General features: G+C 29.1%; 1 protein-coding gene across 1 annotated transcript in view; it reads right to left on the bottom strand.

The window, feature by feature from the left end:
* Positions 1-2,349: 2,349 nt before the first annotated feature.
* The window catches only part of LOC142330878 (uncharacterized), a 35,525-nt gene continuing 15,796 nt past the window's right edge, over positions 2,350-22,078 (bottom strand). The window contains exons 6-16 of the mRNA XM_075376344.1: positions 19,776-19,996; positions 18,034-18,187; positions 17,429-17,937; positions 14,315-14,501; positions 11,280-11,373; positions 10,294-10,408; positions 8,847-8,963; positions 7,648-7,778; positions 5,465-5,569; positions 4,414-4,620; positions 2,350-2,717 (exon numbers count right to left, since the gene is read on the bottom strand). Of these exons, the coding sequence (XP_075232459.1) occupies positions 2,544-2,717; positions 4,414-4,620; positions 5,465-5,569; positions 7,648-7,778; positions 8,847-8,963; positions 10,294-10,408; positions 11,280-11,373; positions 14,315-14,501; positions 17,429-17,937; positions 18,034-18,187; positions 19,776-19,996 (2,014 nt within the window). The 3' untranslated portion in view covers positions 2,350-2,543. The remainder of the gene's footprint in view (positions 2,718-4,413; positions 4,621-5,464; positions 5,570-7,647; positions 7,779-8,846; positions 8,964-10,293; positions 10,409-11,279; positions 11,374-14,314; positions 14,502-17,428; positions 17,938-18,033; positions 18,188-19,775; positions 19,997-22,078) is intronic.

Here is a 22,078-nt window from a genome sequence, read left to right as displayed (position 1 = left end):
TCTTTAAATCGTTTTGGTTTTTGGGGCATAATTTCAGTCGGTCTTTTAGAGCTAGCTTTACTAAAAACTTTTAAGTTTTTTCATTAAAATCAACATTTATTTAGATTTTTGTAAAAATCTTAAAACATCTTCACATTCAAGTAATGCTGGTTGTAAAATCATTCGATTTTTAAAAGTAATTAATTCATGAACATGTTTCTGAAAAGAAAAAATTGTGGATCAAAAGATTTTTTTTACAATTAATATGATTCACATCTGCATTAAAGGGGAAGTTAATCAAATGAGTGATACAGTAATACTCAATGTAAAAAACAAACTTCAACTTGCAAATAAAACAAATTTAATAAAAAATTTACAAAATAGTTTTTTTTATAATAAAACATTACTAAAATGAAAAATGATTAAAAATACAATATTAACTACAATGTACAAACATTTTTTTTAAACTTTATGTGTAGGTTAATGTTAAAAAAATTATCTTTTTAATATTTATTTTCTTCTGTGAATGTATAATACCACACACTTAGGTCTAAAAAAATAACTTTTTTTTTCTGTACAATTGTAAAATACTCTAAATTTGATTATTTTTTATTTGATATAGTAAATGTTACATTATTATAGTTTCAATGTACCTCTAAATTTTAAACTATCTTTTAATATTATTTAATTAATTATTACAATAATATTAATATAACTAATTGACATAAAAAAAGCTGTCTTTGGTCATATATTTGTTAATAACAATTTTATTTTTATAAATTATTAATTTAATATATTTACTATATACACGTACAATTAATTATATACATACACACATGCATAGTATAATAAAAGTATTATATACATTTTCTTGAAGTAACAAAAATTGATAAATCTTTGTTCCAACATGAATCTCATATAAATTAATTATGCACAATAATTTATTATTTTATTACAGGTATTTTATTCTGTTTTAAATAATTATTAGTATCTGTCATATAAATTAAATAAAAAAAGGAATTGTTTTAAAACTGTTTTAATTAAGCTCTAGATAAATGTAATCCAAGGTATAAAAAATAGTGTGATAATTACAGAAATTATAAAAATTTGGATAACTAACACTGACAAATAATATCTACTTTCAGCATTAAGTAGTTACTGCATTGAATTATTGTTCATGAGGTATCATGGTCAGAACAGCAGTTATTTATGTGAGCAAATACAATATGCATTGTTCTTCAATTATTGAATACTGAATAAATATGTAAACAAAATACACCAAAGTTCATATTGAATTTAGACACTAGGTTTCCAGGTAAAAATTTGAGAAAGTAAATATCAAAGATTAAAAAATGTGAAGCGAAAAAAATAAATAAACCAAATTACTAATTTGGTTTATTTATTGTATTTATTTCTAACTGCAGTTGGAATATGAGTACTTACAAATGTCATAAAGTAAATAACAATGCTTAATTTTCTAAATTTTCAATTTACAATCCTTTCCTATCATTAAGTAAGGTGAAACAGAATTTTTGTGTCATCAGTATAATAATAATTTTTTACAACTCGCTTACAGTTTTTTATCAGTTGAGAAAAGTCTTTTTAACTAATTAAGACTTCAATAATTTTTTATTTTCTTAATTCTACTTTAATTTTGAAAGACTGCTTAATATACAGTGTCTGGGCTAAAAGTATCCAAAATTAATTAATACTGGGCACACGTACTTCGACATACTTGAGAACTTTGGTGTTCCTTAGATTCCTGCCAGTCTTCAGTTTCCAACAACATGGTAATGGTGCTCCACTACACTTTCATTGAAAGTTCTTGAACAACACTTTTCCCAGATGTTGGATTGGACGAGGAGGTCCAACTGCACAGCCACCCAGATCTCCAGATATTACTCCTTTTACTTTTTAGCTTGGGGATTTATTAAAGTTGTGTGTACTGAAGAAACATTTGAGATTTGGATGATTTAAAACAGAGAATTTTGAAGCTTTTGTCTAATAATGCCACAGATGTTTCTAAACACCTGGCAAGAGTTCTAACGCCAGACAATAATTTATAATTGTCTTCTAGGCATCTATTGAACTACAAAAGATGCACACATTTAACTTGACTGACCTAGTTAAAACTTTGTGAGTTGCAGCTGTGTTTATTAAAAAAAATCTTTATTAAATTATATTAACTGGTTCCCTTAATAAAGTGTTGGATATCTTTAGGCTACACACTCTGTATATTATTAAAAAAAAAAGCCAAAACAAGTATTTAATAGTGAAGATTCATATCATATGAATATTTGCACATCATAAGATCATATGCAAATCTACCACTGCATAGCTTGACATAAATTGAGAATATTATTTGCTACAACAAACCACTTTTAATAGTGATTAAACTTGTCCCAGTATATTTAACTGAAAAATCATAATAGTTTCAAATTTATACTCCAGTCCTAAAACAACATACAAAGTTTATCAAGTAATTTTTACAGTCGATAAAATTCTGAGTAAAAAAAATTACACAATTATCATGTAGTTTTATTATCTATACATATCGAACTTAACTAAACAATACATAAAGTATTTTCATGGATATTTGCAGTTACACCAAGTTGAGCTTCTTGTAGTATTCTTAATCGAGGTCCTAATGGTATGCCCAATTTATGAAGTCTTTCCTCGCTTAAATATGGTAGTTCAACTAAACCTATTCTTTCATTTTCAAATGTACTAGCATATTTCTGAAAAATAAAAAAAAAGATAATTGTCTTTCAAAATCTGGTAAAAGAAACTTTTACACTAAAACAACATGAGTTGATAACATTAAAACAAAATTTGAGACCAAAAAATAAATATTATAGCAAACACTAGCAAACATCATTTTGAAATCTTCCCATGTACTTTACAAAGCTATGAACGGTCACTGAGTCATTCAGTAACTCAAATGAAAAGTGATAATAAAATGAAACAATTATGGCATAGAAGTACATTTTATTTTCCTCAATAACTTTCATTTATCTTTCCATGAAGTAACCATTTATTTACAGCTACACATTTCTCCTAACAATGAATCAGTTTTCTCATTTTATCAATTAAGAATGCTGGTAGTGTTTCTTTGATCCATGACTTTACTACAGTTCATCATCTATAATGACATGAATACCCGTAATTTCCTTCTTTAATTGCAGAAGAAAAAAATGAAAATCAGAGGGCACCAAAACTCCCTCTGGAGGGTGTAGAATAGGTTCAAGTACAAGAGCCTCAGCAAGAGAAAGGGATGTGTGAGGCTGAGTGAGCACTATCATGTTGCAGAATTATCAGCTCTATGAATTGTTAAACATACAGCACCTACTTCATAAAATGTTTTAATATCTTCTGTATTGCACAGAATTTACAGTCAACTCAGTTTCTATGTAGTTCACGTTTACATTCACAACCATGTATGTTCACAAGTTGAAATTCCAGAATACTGACTGAGTTGTAATGATGGATCCAAGTTCTGTTCCTGTCCCAATATTGAAAAGGAAGTAATTTCCCTCATCATGATAACTTTCAGAAGGTTTTCATAACATTCTTTTTATTGTTTTTTTTTCTGTGAGTTTGCATGGCACCCACTGCAAACAGATTTTACGACAGCCCAGTTGTGCAATAATGTGTCCTACTTGTTCTTTTGATATGTCTTTCTGGATGAAGGCGCATTGTGTAATATGATTTAAATTTTGAAGAATGAAATGGATTCAAATTTATTAATGAAAAAATTAGAGAAAGTACCAAGTAGAAAAAATGAAAAAAAAATAAAGAAATTATAAATAAAGTAAGAAATCAGTCAAAAGACAAACTAGTTGACTAATCAGTTCAAACAACAGATATTTCTTATTGTTTACTTAGATTGCTCCTCATGACAAAGTTGTCTCTTTTGACTGAATTTTTAACAATCATTGTAAAAAGAACTGAAATACATAACATAACTGAATTTTTCTTATGGTAGGAATCTGACAACATTTATGGTTTAGTTGAATATTTCTACACACCAGAGGGGCAAGGGCTTACAAAATTTGAGCCTATTCTTGGCGAGTCCCTTTAGCATATGGAGAAAAAATGTTTTGTTGTAACGACTATTTTTTGATCTTAACTATATAAAATCATACATTAGAAATAGGTTACCATAAAGACACACTGACTCCTGAGGAACTGTGAAAAGGACGGATGTCCATTCCTTGAAGGGAGCTTATATTATACACAGCTTGTATGTTGTAAGGGAGCTTGTATGTTTATGCAGATGTATGCACGTAAACACGTACAAATGTAAATGTATGTTTATTTTTTATACTGAAATGTATATTTTTTTACAATTTTAAATACTTATTATGATAAAATGTTTAGCAGATTTGTAGTCATTAGATCTATTATAAAGTTAAATTTAAAATAAAAGCTTACCTCATATCCAAGCTTTTTTAGAAATAACCTCATAAGTGGAGGTTCATCACCAAAAAACTTTGTCAGTCTCTTAACTCTATCTGGCGTTGAGTTTGATTGTTCAATGCTTAGTTTATTAAGGGCTCTTGGTAAAGACTGTGATCGTGATGCAACCATGTTTGTTTGTGCTCTCAATGCTGCCAATTCACCCCTAATCACTTCCATTTCCTATAAAAAATAAACAATAATTTATAATAAACATAATATTGTAACAAATAGAGAAGATTCCAGAAGAAGAAAGACAGAGAAAATAGAGAATGAAAAATCTAGAAGAAGCAACAAAGAAATTCTTTTCAGAAAGAATTAATAGAGAAATGTAGAAGGTATAGACAATAAAAATCATTTTAACTCATCTGAACAATTTGAACTCATTTGAAATTATTTGAACAAACAAATGGGTAGGTTGGCTTTTTTTATTACAAAGAGTGCATTATGAGTGTTCAGTTTTGGGATATTGTTATTTGTGGATAAGTACAAGAAGCTGATTAGTGAGTTCATTGTTATAATAATAAAAAACAATAAAATAACACTTTGTTGGTTTGTTTGGACATTTTCTGGTCTTACTTTTTTATAAAAGAGTAAGCCAATTTCCGTTCATAAACATTAAAAGTAAATAATTCTCGCATAAAATAGATTGTTGATTTTGTGTAAGATAACAAATTTTACAGTTATAATTTCTTGTCAATTTTGTATTAATTTGTATTACCTATCATAAGGTCCACAGTAAAATCGGATTGTATTTTGCTCTTTATAATTGACTTATTTTGTACATGGTAAGTTTTTTAAGAGTAAATAAATTATGTTTATAAGAATTTTTATGTGTGCTACCTCTACATCATTGTCGAACTGTGAACATGCAACAATTTCTTAAATATGACCTCTATATTTATATATTTAATAATCTTAAATCATTCTTTTTTCTACCCTTCTATTTATAAAAAGAAAATAAATTAAAATGTTTTATAACAGTTTGATAGAATAATTAATTATAGTTATAAACAAAAAATAATACCTGTATCATAAGATGTTGTGTTCTCATCTCGGATGATAAATGAGCTACACTTCGGGCAAGAGTCACAACGTGAGATTCCAATCTCTGGAACCTTTTGTTGATACTCTGTAAAAAATAATAAACAGGTTAGAAATTATTCTAATTTTTCCCATAAAATCAGTTAATACAGACTTAATCTAAAATATATTATAAAAATAATAATGAATTACTAACACAATATAAATATTACAACAAGCATTATCATTGCCAAAGATAAACAAATATTTCCCAAAAATAAAGGCCGGTTATCAATAAAAAGAGATTAAAAATAAATAAAATAATAGATCAAATTTAGGATGAACAGTAGCTTCAAGTGGTTTGTTCATTAGATTGGTCACCACTGTTCTTCTTTGCTTTCTTACAACAATAAATAACAATTGTTGGAGTAATAAATAATCCTAATGAAATTCCCTCTTAACAGTATGAAGAGATTTTTGGCTTATAGTATTGAATGAATGTACTGCAAGGTAACATTATAACAAGCAACGTATTATTATTTATGATAAAAAGAGAAGTGTGAACCCGAATTCAGCAGTATGACCTCAAGATAGTTCTTTACTAGTATAAGAGACAGAGATAAATTTTTCATATATAGTGACAATATATGTAATTTTTATTAATCGCAATGAAATGTGAATTTCTGAAGTCAGTGTCAAGACAAAACAATTCGTGTAATGGTATCAATTGAGTACTCTGAAAAAAAATTCAAACAAACTTTGTCATCCTAATCCTGAAGGGAAGACACCCTTCATGGTGGTTATGATCATCACCACACCACCCCCTCTGTATCTAGCCCTGAGGGGCTTTACCAGAGTTTATCTTCAATACTTCAGCAACAGACATCTTTCAGTCTAAATGCCGCAGTCAGGATGCCACCAATGTGAATGCCACGAATGACATTTCCATTGCTGCACTACCACTAACGTAATTAAACTGCGTTTCAATGGTCTTAAGCAAGACCATACCGATTGAGCTGAACTAGTCCTAGACCTACCGGAAAACAGTAAAAAGGTGAGTTCCACATGCAAAACTGAATGAAAATCAACAAGAACATAAGCCAAAAGAGCATAAACACTAAGAAAAGCACAAAACTTGAAGAACATTAAAACTAACCTAAACAAAACAAATTGAAAAACAAAAGCTCTAACAATCACTAAAACTAACCAAAACAAAATGAGAAACTCAGAACATTAAACAAAGTTAAACACAAAAATAAAAATATCAACTATTGAAAATTTAACAACAAACCATAAACACGAAATAAACAGACAAGTTAACCTAAAAATTAACACCAAAACAAAAGTAAAAACATAAACACAAACTAATAATAAACACAAAAATAACTAGCAATTAAATAGTCTTGAAAAACACTGCAAATGCTAAAGTTAACATAAAACCTAATAAACGTACTAAACCTTAACATAAACCTGAACATAAAAACATTAAATAAAACAACCACAAATATATTTCTATTCGATGACATAGAAATATAACAACCACAAATATATTTCTATTCGATGACATAGAATGTCCTGTGCATGCTTGTACACGGGGATTCATCCAACCTACAGTCGTGCCCATGTGGTTTCCCATCACAAGAACAGTTAGGATACACAGGCATCCCACCTTTTTTCTTAGTCAAGCAGTCGTTGGCATGGTGACCCTCCTTTCCACAGAATGAACAAAATTCTTCCTGTTTACACATTTTGTCACGTGTCCCAAACCAAAGCAACTGAACACCAACTCACCTTAACATAATCTTTAACTTTATTGGATGTAAAGTCAACAAAGACATGACCCCTTCTCAATGAAAATCCTTTTCAACTCCTCATCACATTCAATAATCTAGTGGACTTCACCACTGTCCCATCTACCTGCACGAAATATTCCTTAAAAAGGTTATTAAATTCACTGACTGTATATTTCATGTTCTGGACATGAAAAGCCTCTACACAACCTGCCTCACTCAGTTCTTGACGATGCCGCAATGACTTAGTTCCAACTGATTTAATGCTATACTGACTTACCATTGCATTCTGCCTAATATTATTCTGTCTCAATTGTCATTCACCATGATTCTTACAATTTTTCTTACAATTTTCTTACAATTGTCATTCACTCTTACAATTTTCTTTAAGACTTACAATTCTTAATGCCTGCTTCCTGGGATCTAATTTTTTAATGACTTCACTTTTGAATGCTTCAGGAGTAACATCAGCTGGCTTGTCAATCAATAAAACTGTAGGCCTCAACACTGAAGAAATCCACTTAATCTCTTCCAAAATTTTAAAAACTAACTTTAAAAACTTAACTTCAAATTTGTAACTATCAGTAAGTGCAAGAATTGCAGCTTACGCAGACAAGACTGTATATAGTCAGCACTCTTCTCTCTTATGTTCCTTGAATTACCTACAAATTCTTCAACCTCAACACACATATAATTAAACATGTCAACTAGTTCAGTAACTACTTCACTCGAAACTATGTTAGTTACAGCGAAAGTGGAAGCCTCTGGCCTTTTTAGCCTGCAGGGGCAGTAAGGCTTGTCTCTCCGAGCCCACAGAAGAACCAAATATTTCTTCAATTATCCTAGCATCAGAGCCTGAACCACATTCCTCCTCCGCTGTCACCAAAGTTGTTGCCTTGGCCATCCAGCCACTTCTACTCTTCCAGCAACCTTCCTTGATCGTTGCTGTCGACCTGAAACACCAACCATACTGACAGCCTCAATAGACATGTTACTACTATCTTCTGCAGTCATGGTCTCTATAACAAGCCGCAAATGAGCTTTCTGAGCTTCTTGTGACGCCTTCTATTTGGCATCTCAACCTCCTCCTCTTTGGCCTAACGAGCCTCTTTATCCTTGACTTCCTGGGCCGATTTTTCCTTGACCTCCTTCTCTTTCCGCCGATGCTTCCTTTCCAGGCATTTAGCCAGTCTATTTGCTTCTGCCACCTCTTCTTCAGCTACCTCTCTATTCCTCTTAGACATCAGATGATAAACAATATCCTATATTTATCATTTTTAACTATTTAAAAATTTTTCAAAACAAGACAATATAACAAAATGAAGACAAAAATGCAAAGAAAGAAATAATTTCTTAATAAATAACACCCCAGGAGGGAGACCTAAGTCAACCACCCACCTGAATAGTCAAAGGCTACCTAGATGTCCAAAACCTTAATAATTAACAAAAACTAAAAACAAACACTAAACAAACAAACACAATAGAAAAATCCCAAATTATATCCTGTACTACAATTATAGCCTGTAAAGGAGCTCTTCAAAACTCATCAGCATTACTTGTCACTAACAAACTCAGCCAGCACCAAAGATCATGGACCTTCTAACTGTTTTCGTATAGCTCTAGTATCAGCTGTATCAACTGTTGTACTCAATTCATCACTGGAATTGTTTTCATCTAACATGGAATCTAATTCAAGACTGCTGCACATTAAGGCTGAAAAAAAATTCATAGATATTAGCATTCAAAACTGACTTAACATTAAATTTTGATATTAATTTCCTAACAGAATTTAAAACATTTATTTTATTACTTTTGTACACAACATATTAAATACAACATAAAGACTAAAATTATTATCAAAAGTGTACAACTTTCAATTAGAAAAGCATTCAGCTAATCACCCACCACAATAAATAATGGTAATATAAACATTCACATTTGTTTAATCTGAAAACAACAAACAAAACAAATCATTTACAATGCTACTTTTCTAATATAATTCAATTTTTCTAATACAAATGTGAAAGTTTGTGGGTCTGTCTGCAACATAATCAAACGAGAACCAACTGAACAATTTCTTTCAAATTTTCAGGATACATGAGTATCCCAGGGAAGGTTTTACGCCATAGATTGAGACCCCCCCCCCCCACCGTGACTGATTGTTATGTGATTGATTAATTGATGATGCACAGATTGATAATGATTATGATGATTGATAACTGATTAACAATTGATTGATGGCAGAATTATGGTTGCATAATTGATGACCGATCATTGATTAATGGATAATGATGAACTGAATGATGATGATGATAGACTGTTTGATGACTGATTGTTATTTGATTGATTGAGAAGTGATTTATGATAGATAATGTTGATAATAGATTAATAACAATATTAACTGCAAACTGATGACTGATTGATTGATGATGATGATGGATTAATTGATGATTATGATTGACTGATTTATACATACAAGACACATGTGTATATGTACAAATTTATCATTTATCAACAATAAATTATGCATCATCATCAATTCTTTATCAGTATCATTTTCATCATCATCAGTTAATTAACAATCACCATCTACAATCAATCAATCGAATACATTATCTTCAGTAAAAACATAAGTACAGTGCAGATGGGTGTTGAGGCACAGCTCCTGGCAGCTCACTCGGCTCCATCCATGCTATAAAAGCTGGCTCCACATTAGAATAAGTCAGTCTCTGCCCATCCTTCGAAGACACATTTGTACTTTTTACAAATGTATGATTAATAATATGATGCATAATATAATGTATGATTAATGATATGTATATAAATTATAATAAATATAATTAATATGATAACTGAAGTAAGGCTTTTTTACAAAAATAAATGAACCAGTGAATAATCAAATATTTAATATTATTTGGTTAGGTTTAATAATTAAACCTAACCAAGGTACTTCACCAAGGCGTCAATTATTTTAACAACAGGAATGCTGGAATGCATCAAGCTAGTCAAATGACAGATTATAAAAAAAGGTTAATAAACTTACTTGGTGGTAATTTAGATGCAGGTGTTTCTCGTTTTGAATGGCCATGACGATGTTGAGGTGTTTTATCTTTGGTAGGACGTCCACTCCATGTACCTCTTGGACAATTTCCCCCTACCTTTAAAATCACCTTTTAAACTATAACCAAGCCTGTGAAAGAAAACAGAGGATAAACTGAAAAATACTTTTTCTACGAAAAAGGTAAATATTTCAACAATATTTTTAAAAATATTAGTTTTTTCTTTAAAAATTCTTTACAAATCAACTCTGAAAAACATTTGTTTTTTCAGAAACAGCTAAACACCAAAAAGAGAACAAATGAGTACAGACAGACTCATTGATCTCTGCAGAAACCACAACCTAATCTTGAAATCCACAAATTTCAAGAAGATAACTCCACTCAAAACCAGAAAAAACCCTGAAGACAATAAAGGAGAATGGCAACTAGATCATGTCTTGATGAACAAACACTACCAATTAAAATTAAATTCATTCCCCAAAAGAAGCAACTAAACCAAGCTCCTAAAAAAAAAAAAAATAATAATAAATAGACCCTGCCCAACTAATCAAGAATGAAAATTGCCAAAAAGCAACCAAAAAATAATAATCACAGAAAAATTGGTGCCAATAAAATCTTGTAAAAAGCATCAATGATGGAATAGAGAATTCGACAAAACAGTGAAGAGACTCCAAACATGGCTGTTACACCAATCCCAAAATCAGAAACATCCTTCCAAAATCTTCCAAAACAAAGAAAAGAAACTACCAACCATAAAAACACAGTCGAGAGACTAACACAAAACCTTAAAAAAACTCCAAACTCCCCAATCTTACAAGTGAAGTATGAAAACCGTAATCTGGTCCATAACAATAAAGACAACATGGAAATCCTAGCTAAGTATTTCAACAAACTCCTAAATTCCAAAAAACTGACAGAACTCCTAAACTTCGACACCAGCACCTTAATAACACCACTGGAAAACATCAACCCTACCATATTCATATAATAAAAGAAGTCTACCAAGCATTGGGTGAGATGAAGTATTACAAAGTGGCGGGAGAAGATCAGACCTTTGTAAAGATCTGGAAACATACAGAAAGACAAGTAAAAATCACCCTTCATACACTGCTTGTCAGCATCTGGATCAAAGAACTACCAGAACACTGGACGATAGCTCTCCTCCACCCACTATACTAAAAAGCATACAAAACAGACCCTAACAATTACTCAGGTCTTCCTGATGCATCCAGAGTTGTTATTACATTGAGCTTGTCTTTGGCTACAATTTGAGCTACTGGTTGAGTGTGTTCCACCCACTAGTGTTCGACTGTTTGTTGATTAAAGTTTTTGCAACATCCACATCTTAATAGAACATTGACTTATTGTTTGCTTTTCTTTGCCAAGTTTGTTACTTGGGTTTGATTTGACGTGCACCCGCCTCATCAAGGGCCCTTCAAAACTTAATTGTTGTGGTTCTGAAGAGTACGTGGCTAAGGAGTGGCAACAACTGGTGGTTGTTAGTACCCGTTATTATTATATTATAATAATTAAACACTATTACAAGTATTATGTAGACTGCATAAGTTTTGTTTGAAAGGTCTTCCATAAGTTATCTGGAAAATACATACAAGTTCCTTTCAAGTTCCAAACTAAAAAAAGGATTCATTGAAATTGCTCCGTTTTATAAAGAATGAAGTACTAATGTACATTAAAAATAAAAAAAATATGTCACATGAAAAACTTCCTACTTTTATTGAAACTGGTTAAATACAAATTTGTTTAGTTATTCATTAAAATAGCTAATGTTCTAGTACAATGAGCTTTTTCTGATTGCTCAATTAACAGCACAGCAATATATATATATATACTATAGAAATTAATTTTTTAAGATTCATACTATTCCTCTATACTGCTAAATTATAATTAAAATTCTATACTAACAGCCAATTGAGATAAAACATTTCTTACCATAATTTTATCATGATAGCACTTTTGTGGGACCCTGTTTCTTCAGTTATGATTGAATTCATCTTATTAAATCGCTCATTAAAATAAAAATATTAAAAATAGTAATAGTTTTGAATGTTAAAAATTAACAATATGCTGCATCATTAAAATAAAACCATGCATATAGTGTAATTTTTGTTGCAGTACTTATCTCAAATGTCTTATCTCAGTTGTCTGTACTAGATATTTGTAGAATTAAAAATTCTAATAATTTTAAGTTATAATAATTTAATTTTATTGTAATTTTGAGCTATAATATATATATATATATATATATATACATACAGAATGATTCAGGAGGATAAGGCAATACTTTGACAACTCATTCTAGAGGCTAAAAATAAGAAAAAAGTTCATATAAACATAGGTCCGAAAACGCTTCGTTAGCGAGTTATACAGTGTGAAAGACTTCGCCCGAGTTTCAGTTCCTCCGGGTAAATTAAGACTTTTTGAAATTCTGGGAAGGTCAATTAAGGGGCAAATTCAATTGTTTCTTATGGTTTTTGAGCTGGGAAATCGAAAAAAATAGGTCCCAGAACTGTATCTCTTTGTTTCTAAGATATCTCGTGTAAAACCCTAAAAATAGGGTCAAAAAACACATTTTTTTACGTTTGACGTATAATAACGTTGTTAAATTGGCAATAAATCATACATTTATCCATGTATTATTTAGGTATAAAGGCATGTTAATGCATTACTATCAAACAATCTAACCAAAATATCCATGCTGTACTTCGTAATAAATTACATCAAAATAAATCACATCAAAACAGCATATTTTATGAAAAAACAGGAAAGAGAAAAACTGCGATAAATATTATCAGTATGAAGATTGAAAGAAGGTTTTTTCAAGGAATCTAAAAACAATCTCAACTGCTTATGTCTGCACTAATTTAAAAAGGTGAATATAATATTTAAAAACTGATGCTTTGCTTCAACAAAATATTTACTTTTATCGAGCACTGTTTTAAATTTAGACCTGTTTTAAATTAATTATTTAATTTCTCAAAAATCTGATGGAAACTGGTCAAGCATGAACTATGATTTATTGACTTGCATCCAGGACTGTCACAAGAAAAAGCTTATGAATGTTTTGTTTATCACTATGAATATCGATATGGACTGGTTGAACAAACAAAAAGAATGTGATTTTACACAGGTTCTTTGTTCGATCACGTTACAGCTCATAAACGAAGACTAACATTTAACATCAATATACAAAGCAAGTAAGATTACAAATTTTTAAGGTAGAAATAGTGTTTTTAAAGGAAAATTTTGATTATTAACTCTCACTAAGTAATCTGTTAAACGTACTGCAATTTTTTGTCATTTTTAAGAAATACTATTTTTGTAATACACAGTAACTTAATTACATTTCTCTTTAATATGTTTTTGTCATTTTTTTTAATACCTATGTTCTTTAAATGGCATACTTTTTATAAAACAGTAAGGTAGTAAATTTTAGTTCCTTTTAGATAATTTTTGTAAATTCTGATACTTTTATTAATAGATTTCTACTCATTGGATTTTTAACAGTGTCTGTATCTGTTTTATATTACGTTACATACTGAATCTGCTTTTTATTACATTGTACACATACAATGTAATAAACATAAATGTATATGTGTTCTGTTTTCAGAACACATGTTCTGAAAATCGTTTTAATTTAACGGAAATATATTTATTTTTGATATTTTTGTAGTTTTTAATTTTTAAAAACTTCAGTAATGTTATTAGTTTCAATAATTTTTGGTCAGAGATTCAATAAATTATTCTGAAAAATCAAAAACGAAAAATTTTTAATTTAAAACGATAACTGATATTTTCTACTAGGGCTAACAATATCTTCAACCAATTACAATCTAACAAGTGATGCTAACAAGAGGGTAAAATATTTGCTTTTAATAACTTTTGAATGCAGGTTCATCTTATCATATGAAGTTCACAGAATGAAATTTTTATCATGATTAATAAAATAATAGTAAACCTTTTGCTTAAAAAATAATGAAAGCGTACCCTTTGTGTTTATAAGTTGGTCCTGTATCATCTGATGAACCGCCTGGTGATAACGGGGGCAGTGGTGGTGTAACCGATGATATACTTTCACTTAAGGTTGAATTGGCAACACTGTGATGTAATTTAGGATCAAGAATATGCCTTAATTCAGTTTCAACAATATCCACCCATTGTGAATCACTGGCACCTATATTTAATTTTTTTAAAAATTAATAATATAATTAAACATTTTTAAACATAAAATTCTACTTTATCACATAACACAGAAGATTATGAATTGTTGTAACTGATTTATTGTGTAGAGTTTCATTTTCCATTCATATACTTCTCAGGTTATATTTGTTTATAACTGGGAAAATATAGCTATCAATCAAAAGATAATCCAATTCTATTTCTTATTTATTAAGTTCCTTTTAATTAAAAAATATGAAAATTTTGGATATAAATTTATATGCATATATGTTAGCATCAATTTACATTCCAGTAGAAAAAATATGAAATCTGAGATCATACATTCTCTGTAAGTGAGGATTGATCTTTTCGTTTTTAATAAATTTATTTAGGTGTGAGAAGATTTTTAACGGGTTGGATTAATGAAAATGTTACTCATACACATTTCTAGCTCGCCCAGGCGTTTTTCACTCCCAAACAAAAAAAAAGAAAAAATCAATTACTGGTAATAAATATTACTTGAAAATTTTGAAAAAACAACTCCATCTGAAAATTTTGAACATTACAACCAACTTTTTTTTTGTTAATATATAGACTTAACATTTTTGAAATCAGTTGTATCCAATTGTACATCTGGAAGAAAACATTTTTAATTCTTATCTCAGCGATAAAGAGGATTTTTATCTCCAGTGTTAAAAATAGTAGTTCTGTAAGTTTTTCTCCTCCAATATTAATAAGAAAACTTATTTTAAATATGTTTAAGGAATAAAGTTTAATGTTTTACTTATTTTAAATAAGTTTTTTTCAATACTTATTTTTTATTTATTACTACCAGTGATAAATTACATACATTTCAAGTACAATTTAATACTTCCTATAGAAGATTGAAAAATATAATATACATACTGAAACCTTTTTTTGCAATCTTTTCTAAATTATCAAGGTGGCTACAACCTACTATCACAGGGCTACAACCTACTCATGCATCACAGAAGTATAGTGATGTTACCCTTTTTTTAAAGTTATTTTTTGTAATATTTTGATACCTTGGGGTAAGGAACAGCTAAAATTAGGGTTTAATTTAAGTTTTTACTTCTTTCAGAGATCAATCTATGACATTTTCAATAGAATCTAAGTACAATATAAAAACAGAAGCACTAATTGTTATGATTGACTGTTTTGACTATTTCTCATGCTAACTAAGACATTTATTTATTAACTATGATCATTTAGATGGTGTGATGCAAAGTTTAAGAGGAATAAGTTTAGTTGCACCTTTTTGATGACAGAGTAAAGCAAAAAAAATTTTATATATTCTAAAAGCTGTTGTAAAGAACATTTTTTAAAAGATTTCATTCTGATAGACAAACAAAAAGAGTTCAATTTTACTTTATGATTCTTCTCTTTCATTTCCTATAGTAAAAAAGACAATGCTATATTGAATATCAATGATTGAGGTTACATGAGCTTTTTGAGATTACAAACAGATTGATAAACTGTGTCCACTACATTTTACACAATGTTTTGGGAATGAAAAGCTTTTTTCTCAATGGGTGCCGTGTTTGTTAACAGTCAAACAAATATACATTTGGCTGAATGCTTCTTCAGGCTGTTTATACTTACTTAAATGTGATTCATTCAGTTTCATCAATGTTTTATAACAGTAGATGAAACATGAATTTTCCACTATACACCAGAGAGCAAACAACAGTCCAACCAAACATTGGATGGGAACAGGCAAACATACGCCAAAGAAAACAAAATTGACTCCATCTGCAGGAAAATTCATGACTACAGTTTTTTGGGATTCTTATAGTGTTGAATTCATAGATTACATGGGAAAAGGTATGTCCATCAATAGGAATTATTACGTTTCACTACTAGACTGATTGAAGGGTGCTATACAGGTTAACCAATAGTAAAAAAGAAAGTGCTCTTTCACCACAAAAACGAATCTGCACATACATCTTGAGTTGTTGATGCAAAACCCCATGACTTACACTTCAAAGTGCTTCCAAATGTGCCGTTTTTGGCAACCAGTGATTACTTCCTTGTCCCAAACTGGAAGAAATGGTTCATTGGACAAAGAATCACTTCAAATAATAAGGTCAAAGCTAAGATGACTGCTTATTTGCGGAGTTGGACAAATCACATTATACTTTCGGTATTAAAAAGTTGGAATGTTTTTGATCTAAATGTATGAAAATGCAAGGCGATTACATTGAAATATAAAAATTTCTGAAAATCTTATGCTTTCTTTATCAAGCCAAGAACTTTTGAATGGCTCTTATAAATTAATATTATGACTTGTATAATTAGTGATTTCAACATGCTGATTAATAATAAATAATGAAGTAGTCCACTTTGTAAATAAGTATCACTTCTAATTTAACTGTAATATATGGATCTGTTTACAGAATACAGTATATTATAATATGGAAATGTTAACATTCACACAACCTATGCATGTATGAGATGTGAAAAATCTATAAATAAATAGATATTTTAAAAATATGGTAAATATTAATGAATTATGTAAGTTTCAGTAAATTTATAATTATGATTGTTAAATCTATCATTATTCTCTTTTCTACATGTGTTGACAATCCAACTGCAATTTCAGTTCTTTACATATACTACTGTAATCACATCATTTCTATGATCTAAATTATGTACAATTAATGTCGTTTCTTTAACATCAATTGAGATCATTCAGAGTAATTTTATTTAAGCTCTACTAACTTTAAATTAAAATTACCGTTGAATAAAATTAGGTTGATAAGAAGGAAAAGCTGGCATGTTTTTGTGCATGCAATTAAAGAATACTGTAAGTATGAAAACTTTCCACACAAGATACCATATTCTATTCAATTACTACTGCTAAAATCTAGACAGATAAACTATGAACATATAAATAAGTGAAATAAGTAATATAATAACTACCTGGATGTGGAAGAGGTTCAGGACTTGTATCAATATTCCTTTCTGTTTTTGCTTTTCCACTACTGTAAACAGTACTACCTCTACCAGAATCAGACTGAGCACCTCCACCTCTTAATTTTTCATAATCAGAATTTGCACCTCCACCACCAACACTTTTTGTAAAGCCATGATGATCATTATCTTCATCATCTAAATTGTCTTTTAACCGATGATTATCTTCAATCTCATTATTAACATTTAACATTTGTTCTTTATTACTTTCTTTCACGATATTACCAACACTGGCTGCTGATGATATAGCATCCAGTCTTTCATTAGATTGAAAAATATTACGTCTATCACTAAATTCTGTTTTATTTATTAATCTATAATCACAAGGTGTTCTTGTTTCTTCACGTGTATGTTGTGGTTGTTGTCTTAATGTGATATTCCTCGGTGTTTCGACAGGAGTTCGTGTAGTATATACACCAAGAGTTTGTGTCTTGTCATCTTGGTTATTATTATTTATTCTATGAGCGTGGTTATTATTATCATTATGATTATAACTACCAAGTCTAGGTGTACCTGGTAGGTTATTGTTACTATTATGTGCGACATTCCCTCGCCCTGGTCCACCACCAGAAGCACCAGCAATTTCATCTAATCTTCCTGGTTCAGATCCTCTTCTATGAAGAACTTGTATTGAATCAGCTTCACTCATTCTTCTAGCATTTTCCATTTCTATTAAATTTTTCTTGTTACTAGGTATACCATATCCACCTACAAGAAAAAAAAACAATCAAACAATTGAACAGCTTTTAATCAAACTTTTAATAAATACAAATATTATTATCTATAGGTTAAGAGAGCATGTAATCTATAAATCAATAAGAATATATGAATACAAACAGAATATTCATGGAAGTGGGCTAATATAAAGTTTCTAGTATTTGAGGTTAGGAATCTACCTTGGATGCTGTGAAAAGTCTGTAAATATGTTTGAAGTCTATCACTATGTTCATTTTAATTTTTTTATGGAGTGCTAAAATAAGTACTGAAATTACATCACTATAAAAATTCCTGAAATTTCATTTTAGTGATATTTTCTAAAATTCAACTGATACTGTTAAACTTTTAACCACTTAAGGACTTTTAAGCCTTTGAGGTTCCCCATGAAGATTTTTGGACCTCGTATCTAAAAAGAACATCAAATTTTATATTACAGTTGTCAACAAACCTTTAGAAACTCAATTTTCAAGGGTTCAGTAAAAATGTTGAAACCTTGTTTACAATTTTAACAATGTTTAAAATTATAATAAACACATAAAATGATTAAATTACATTTATTGCAATGATTTCTTATTTGAGGTTGTGGATTTTTATGTTTTTTAGTTTATTCTTTTATTTTAACATTATTTATCCTTAAACTAATAAATACTTTAAACGTATTCTGTTTGTAATGTTGTTAATAACCTTAAAGATAGGAAAAAATGAAGTTGCTCCAGAATTAGACTGAAAAACTGATCAAAAGTTAATCATTTAGAAAGAAATAAATACGTGACTGATATACAAATTTATATATTGTGACATACAGAGTTCTGTTAAAAACATCTTGTTCATTTCTCTACTATGTATCTTAAATCTGACTGCAATTTCAATTCTTTCCATACATTACTGTAAATCACATCATTTCTTCAATAAACATTAATTAATGTTATTTCTTTGACTTTAATTTAGTTCATTCAAAGTGATTTTTATCTATGCTGTGCTAATTTTAAAATAAAGATATGGATGTATAAAATAGATATTTAAAACATTAGAAAAGTGTATCCTTTTAAAAAAAGGATCCACTTGAGTTTGAGGTTGGCAACTATAATTCATTATATTATATATATGGCAATATAATATTATATTATACTCACATTATCTAATATTTATGCCTAAGTGGATTACTTTTCCTCAATGCAAAGTTCATACTTTGCACTGATTAAATACATAGGTGCTTAGATGTGAATCTCACCATATTATCTGTAAAGAAGGGTCACGAATACTATTCTCAGGATTCTATATTCCTTTCTACAGAAAGCTTAACATGCTGTCTGTACTTGTGACAATAAACAATTACTAGCAATCTGTATAGTGACTATATGGGGTTCAGTTGTACATACACTTCCCTTCTACTTCATTTAAACAAGTTATTAGGATTGATTGCCAACAAATAGTAGTGTTCTTATTAAAAAGTACCAACCAATAAAATACATTTGCATCATAATCGTTAATATAATTAAACAAATGTTCTAATATGTTCAACAAAGCAAATCACCACTGAAATTGAAAAAAAAATTTACAAATTATAAACACTTTTTACAATCATTTGAATAATATGAGGCTTGACTTGCAGGAGTTCGACTATACATTTCACCTGGTCTAATTCTCCCACCTCCTCCATCTAGCACCGCTGATGTTCTTCTACTAGCACTGGGAGTTCTTTGTTCTTGTATTATTTCTCTTGTAGTATACATCATATCTTGATTCCTTCTTGGTGTTTCAATATCAATAACAGAATGTTTAGAACCACCATGTACTGCTCTATTATGTATAATTTCTTGAAAACCGCCTTCATCTGCTTCTCTTTCTCTTCATTCTCTTTCTAATTGCATTCTTATTTCTTGATTTCTTCTCATTACCTAAAATTAAAGCAAAAAACATTATTAATTTTTTTGGCTCAAGTTATTCTTTCAACAAAAAATCCTATCCTTTCTTATAAGAAAGAATATGATAAAGAGCTAGTGCATTATAAAAGAAGTGGAAAACAGAGATTACATAGATGATATGCTTAATTCCATTATGCTTAATTTCTAGCTTAAATCTAATTAATACCCATATTAGACGGGAAGTTAAAAAATAAACATAACCAGTCAACTGTTAGAGCAGTTCCTACTTTACTTAAAAATACTTAGGTACTTTTGCTACAAATGCCAGAAAGTTTACATATATATTAAAAAAATTATATAATAAAAGTAACAAAATTAATAAACTAATGTTACTTGAATTTTTTCACAAGGATTTTTCTCCAAAACCAGTTGGATGACATCCTGGGATATGCTCAATGGACAGAACAATTGTCAGTCTCTGACCCGATAAACAAAATAGGTAGAATGAGCCTTCCTTGAAAGTAATGGATCGTCGTCAATCGTTTCTGAACTGGAGTGGGCAGGTGCAGTTACTGAAAGTTTAAATGGTGACTGATATGTGATCAATGATGTCTCTGTGAAGCTGATACTGAAACTACGGAACACACAATTAATGACTGCCCTTTACATGCCTTTTTTGGGGGACTGGCTTGTTTGAACAGTATAAGGCAGAGAATGAATGATTAAAGTAGATGGATTTAGCTTTGTGACAAGAGATCATCCTTCTTTTTTAATTGTCTTCTTTTTATTATACTATTTACTGTACTTGCTACCAAAAAAATTTTGTAATCAGTTTATGTCAATGGGTAGCTGGCTAATAAAATAGATTAAAATAGGCTGGCTATTAAATAGAATATAAAAATTCAGGATTTTTAAAAACTAATTGCATTATTATTATTTAAATTCATTGATTTCTGTTATCTTGTTTTTAGAGAGGTAAGTATTATTATTTTTTATGATTGTATATATATATATAAATTAATTAAAATTACGGAAATTAATAGTTACATATATAAAAATACGATATCAATTATGATAAAATAAAATTAAGTAGAATAAAAACAAAATATACTACTTGTTTGACCAGCCAACATTATACTGTTGTATGAATAATTAAAATGTATATATTATCATAATCTTTATCTGAAACTGTGCTGTCATCTATTACTGTCCTTATAAATGTATCTTCTTCATACTCTGTTTGCAAGTTGATCAGGTTGAATCTCTTTTTGTGTTTATATGCTATTAATAATAGTATGCATAATAATATGCATATATAATATAATGCATATAATAATAATATTAATGCACAATATATATATATATATATATATATATATATATATATATATATATATATATATATATATATATATATATATATGCATAATATATATTTTTCCAAAATATCTATATTTTTATTTTTTTATAAATTGGAAAATTTTTAACTTTTTAATCTTAATGTAATTTTTAAATCTTATATAATAAATTTTATGTATATATATTTTAAATACACTGATCAACAATGATTTTATTAAATGACAGTGAATAACAAATTCTTACAGTATTTTTAAGCTTATTTTTAGATATGAAATCAGAATTCTTCTATCAGGGTTAGTTTTTTTTGTAACTACCATTCTTATTTTCAGGTAGTATTATGCATGAACTCCATAAGCTTAGCATTTTATAAATGTATTTTATTATATTACGTATCAACTAAATAGCTTTTGTTTATTTATTACAGACCTTTACATTAGTCATCATGCTTATTATTTACACACTAATTAAAATGAACAAGAATGTGACTCATTCTTCCAACTTTCATCTTACTTTAAACATATCATCCACTCAATAGTTATTTCTGTTGTTATTATAATTACTTATAAACTGTCATGCTGATTAGAAAAATATTTTTAATTTTCTTTCAAGTGCAAAATCCAAAAGAAATAAATTTTAGGAGAATACAAAATGCATGTAA

The sequence above is a fragment of the Lycorma delicatula genome, chromosome 10 (assembly GCF_047948215.1).
Source record: "Lycorma delicatula isolate Av1 chromosome 10, ASM4794821v1, whole genome shotgun sequence".
Lineage (NCBI taxonomy): Eukaryota > Metazoa > Arthropoda > Insecta > Hemiptera > Fulgoridae > Lycorma > Lycorma delicatula.
Note: the sequence above shows the minus strand (reverse complement) of the source record. Positions and strands in the feature narration are given on the sequence as shown.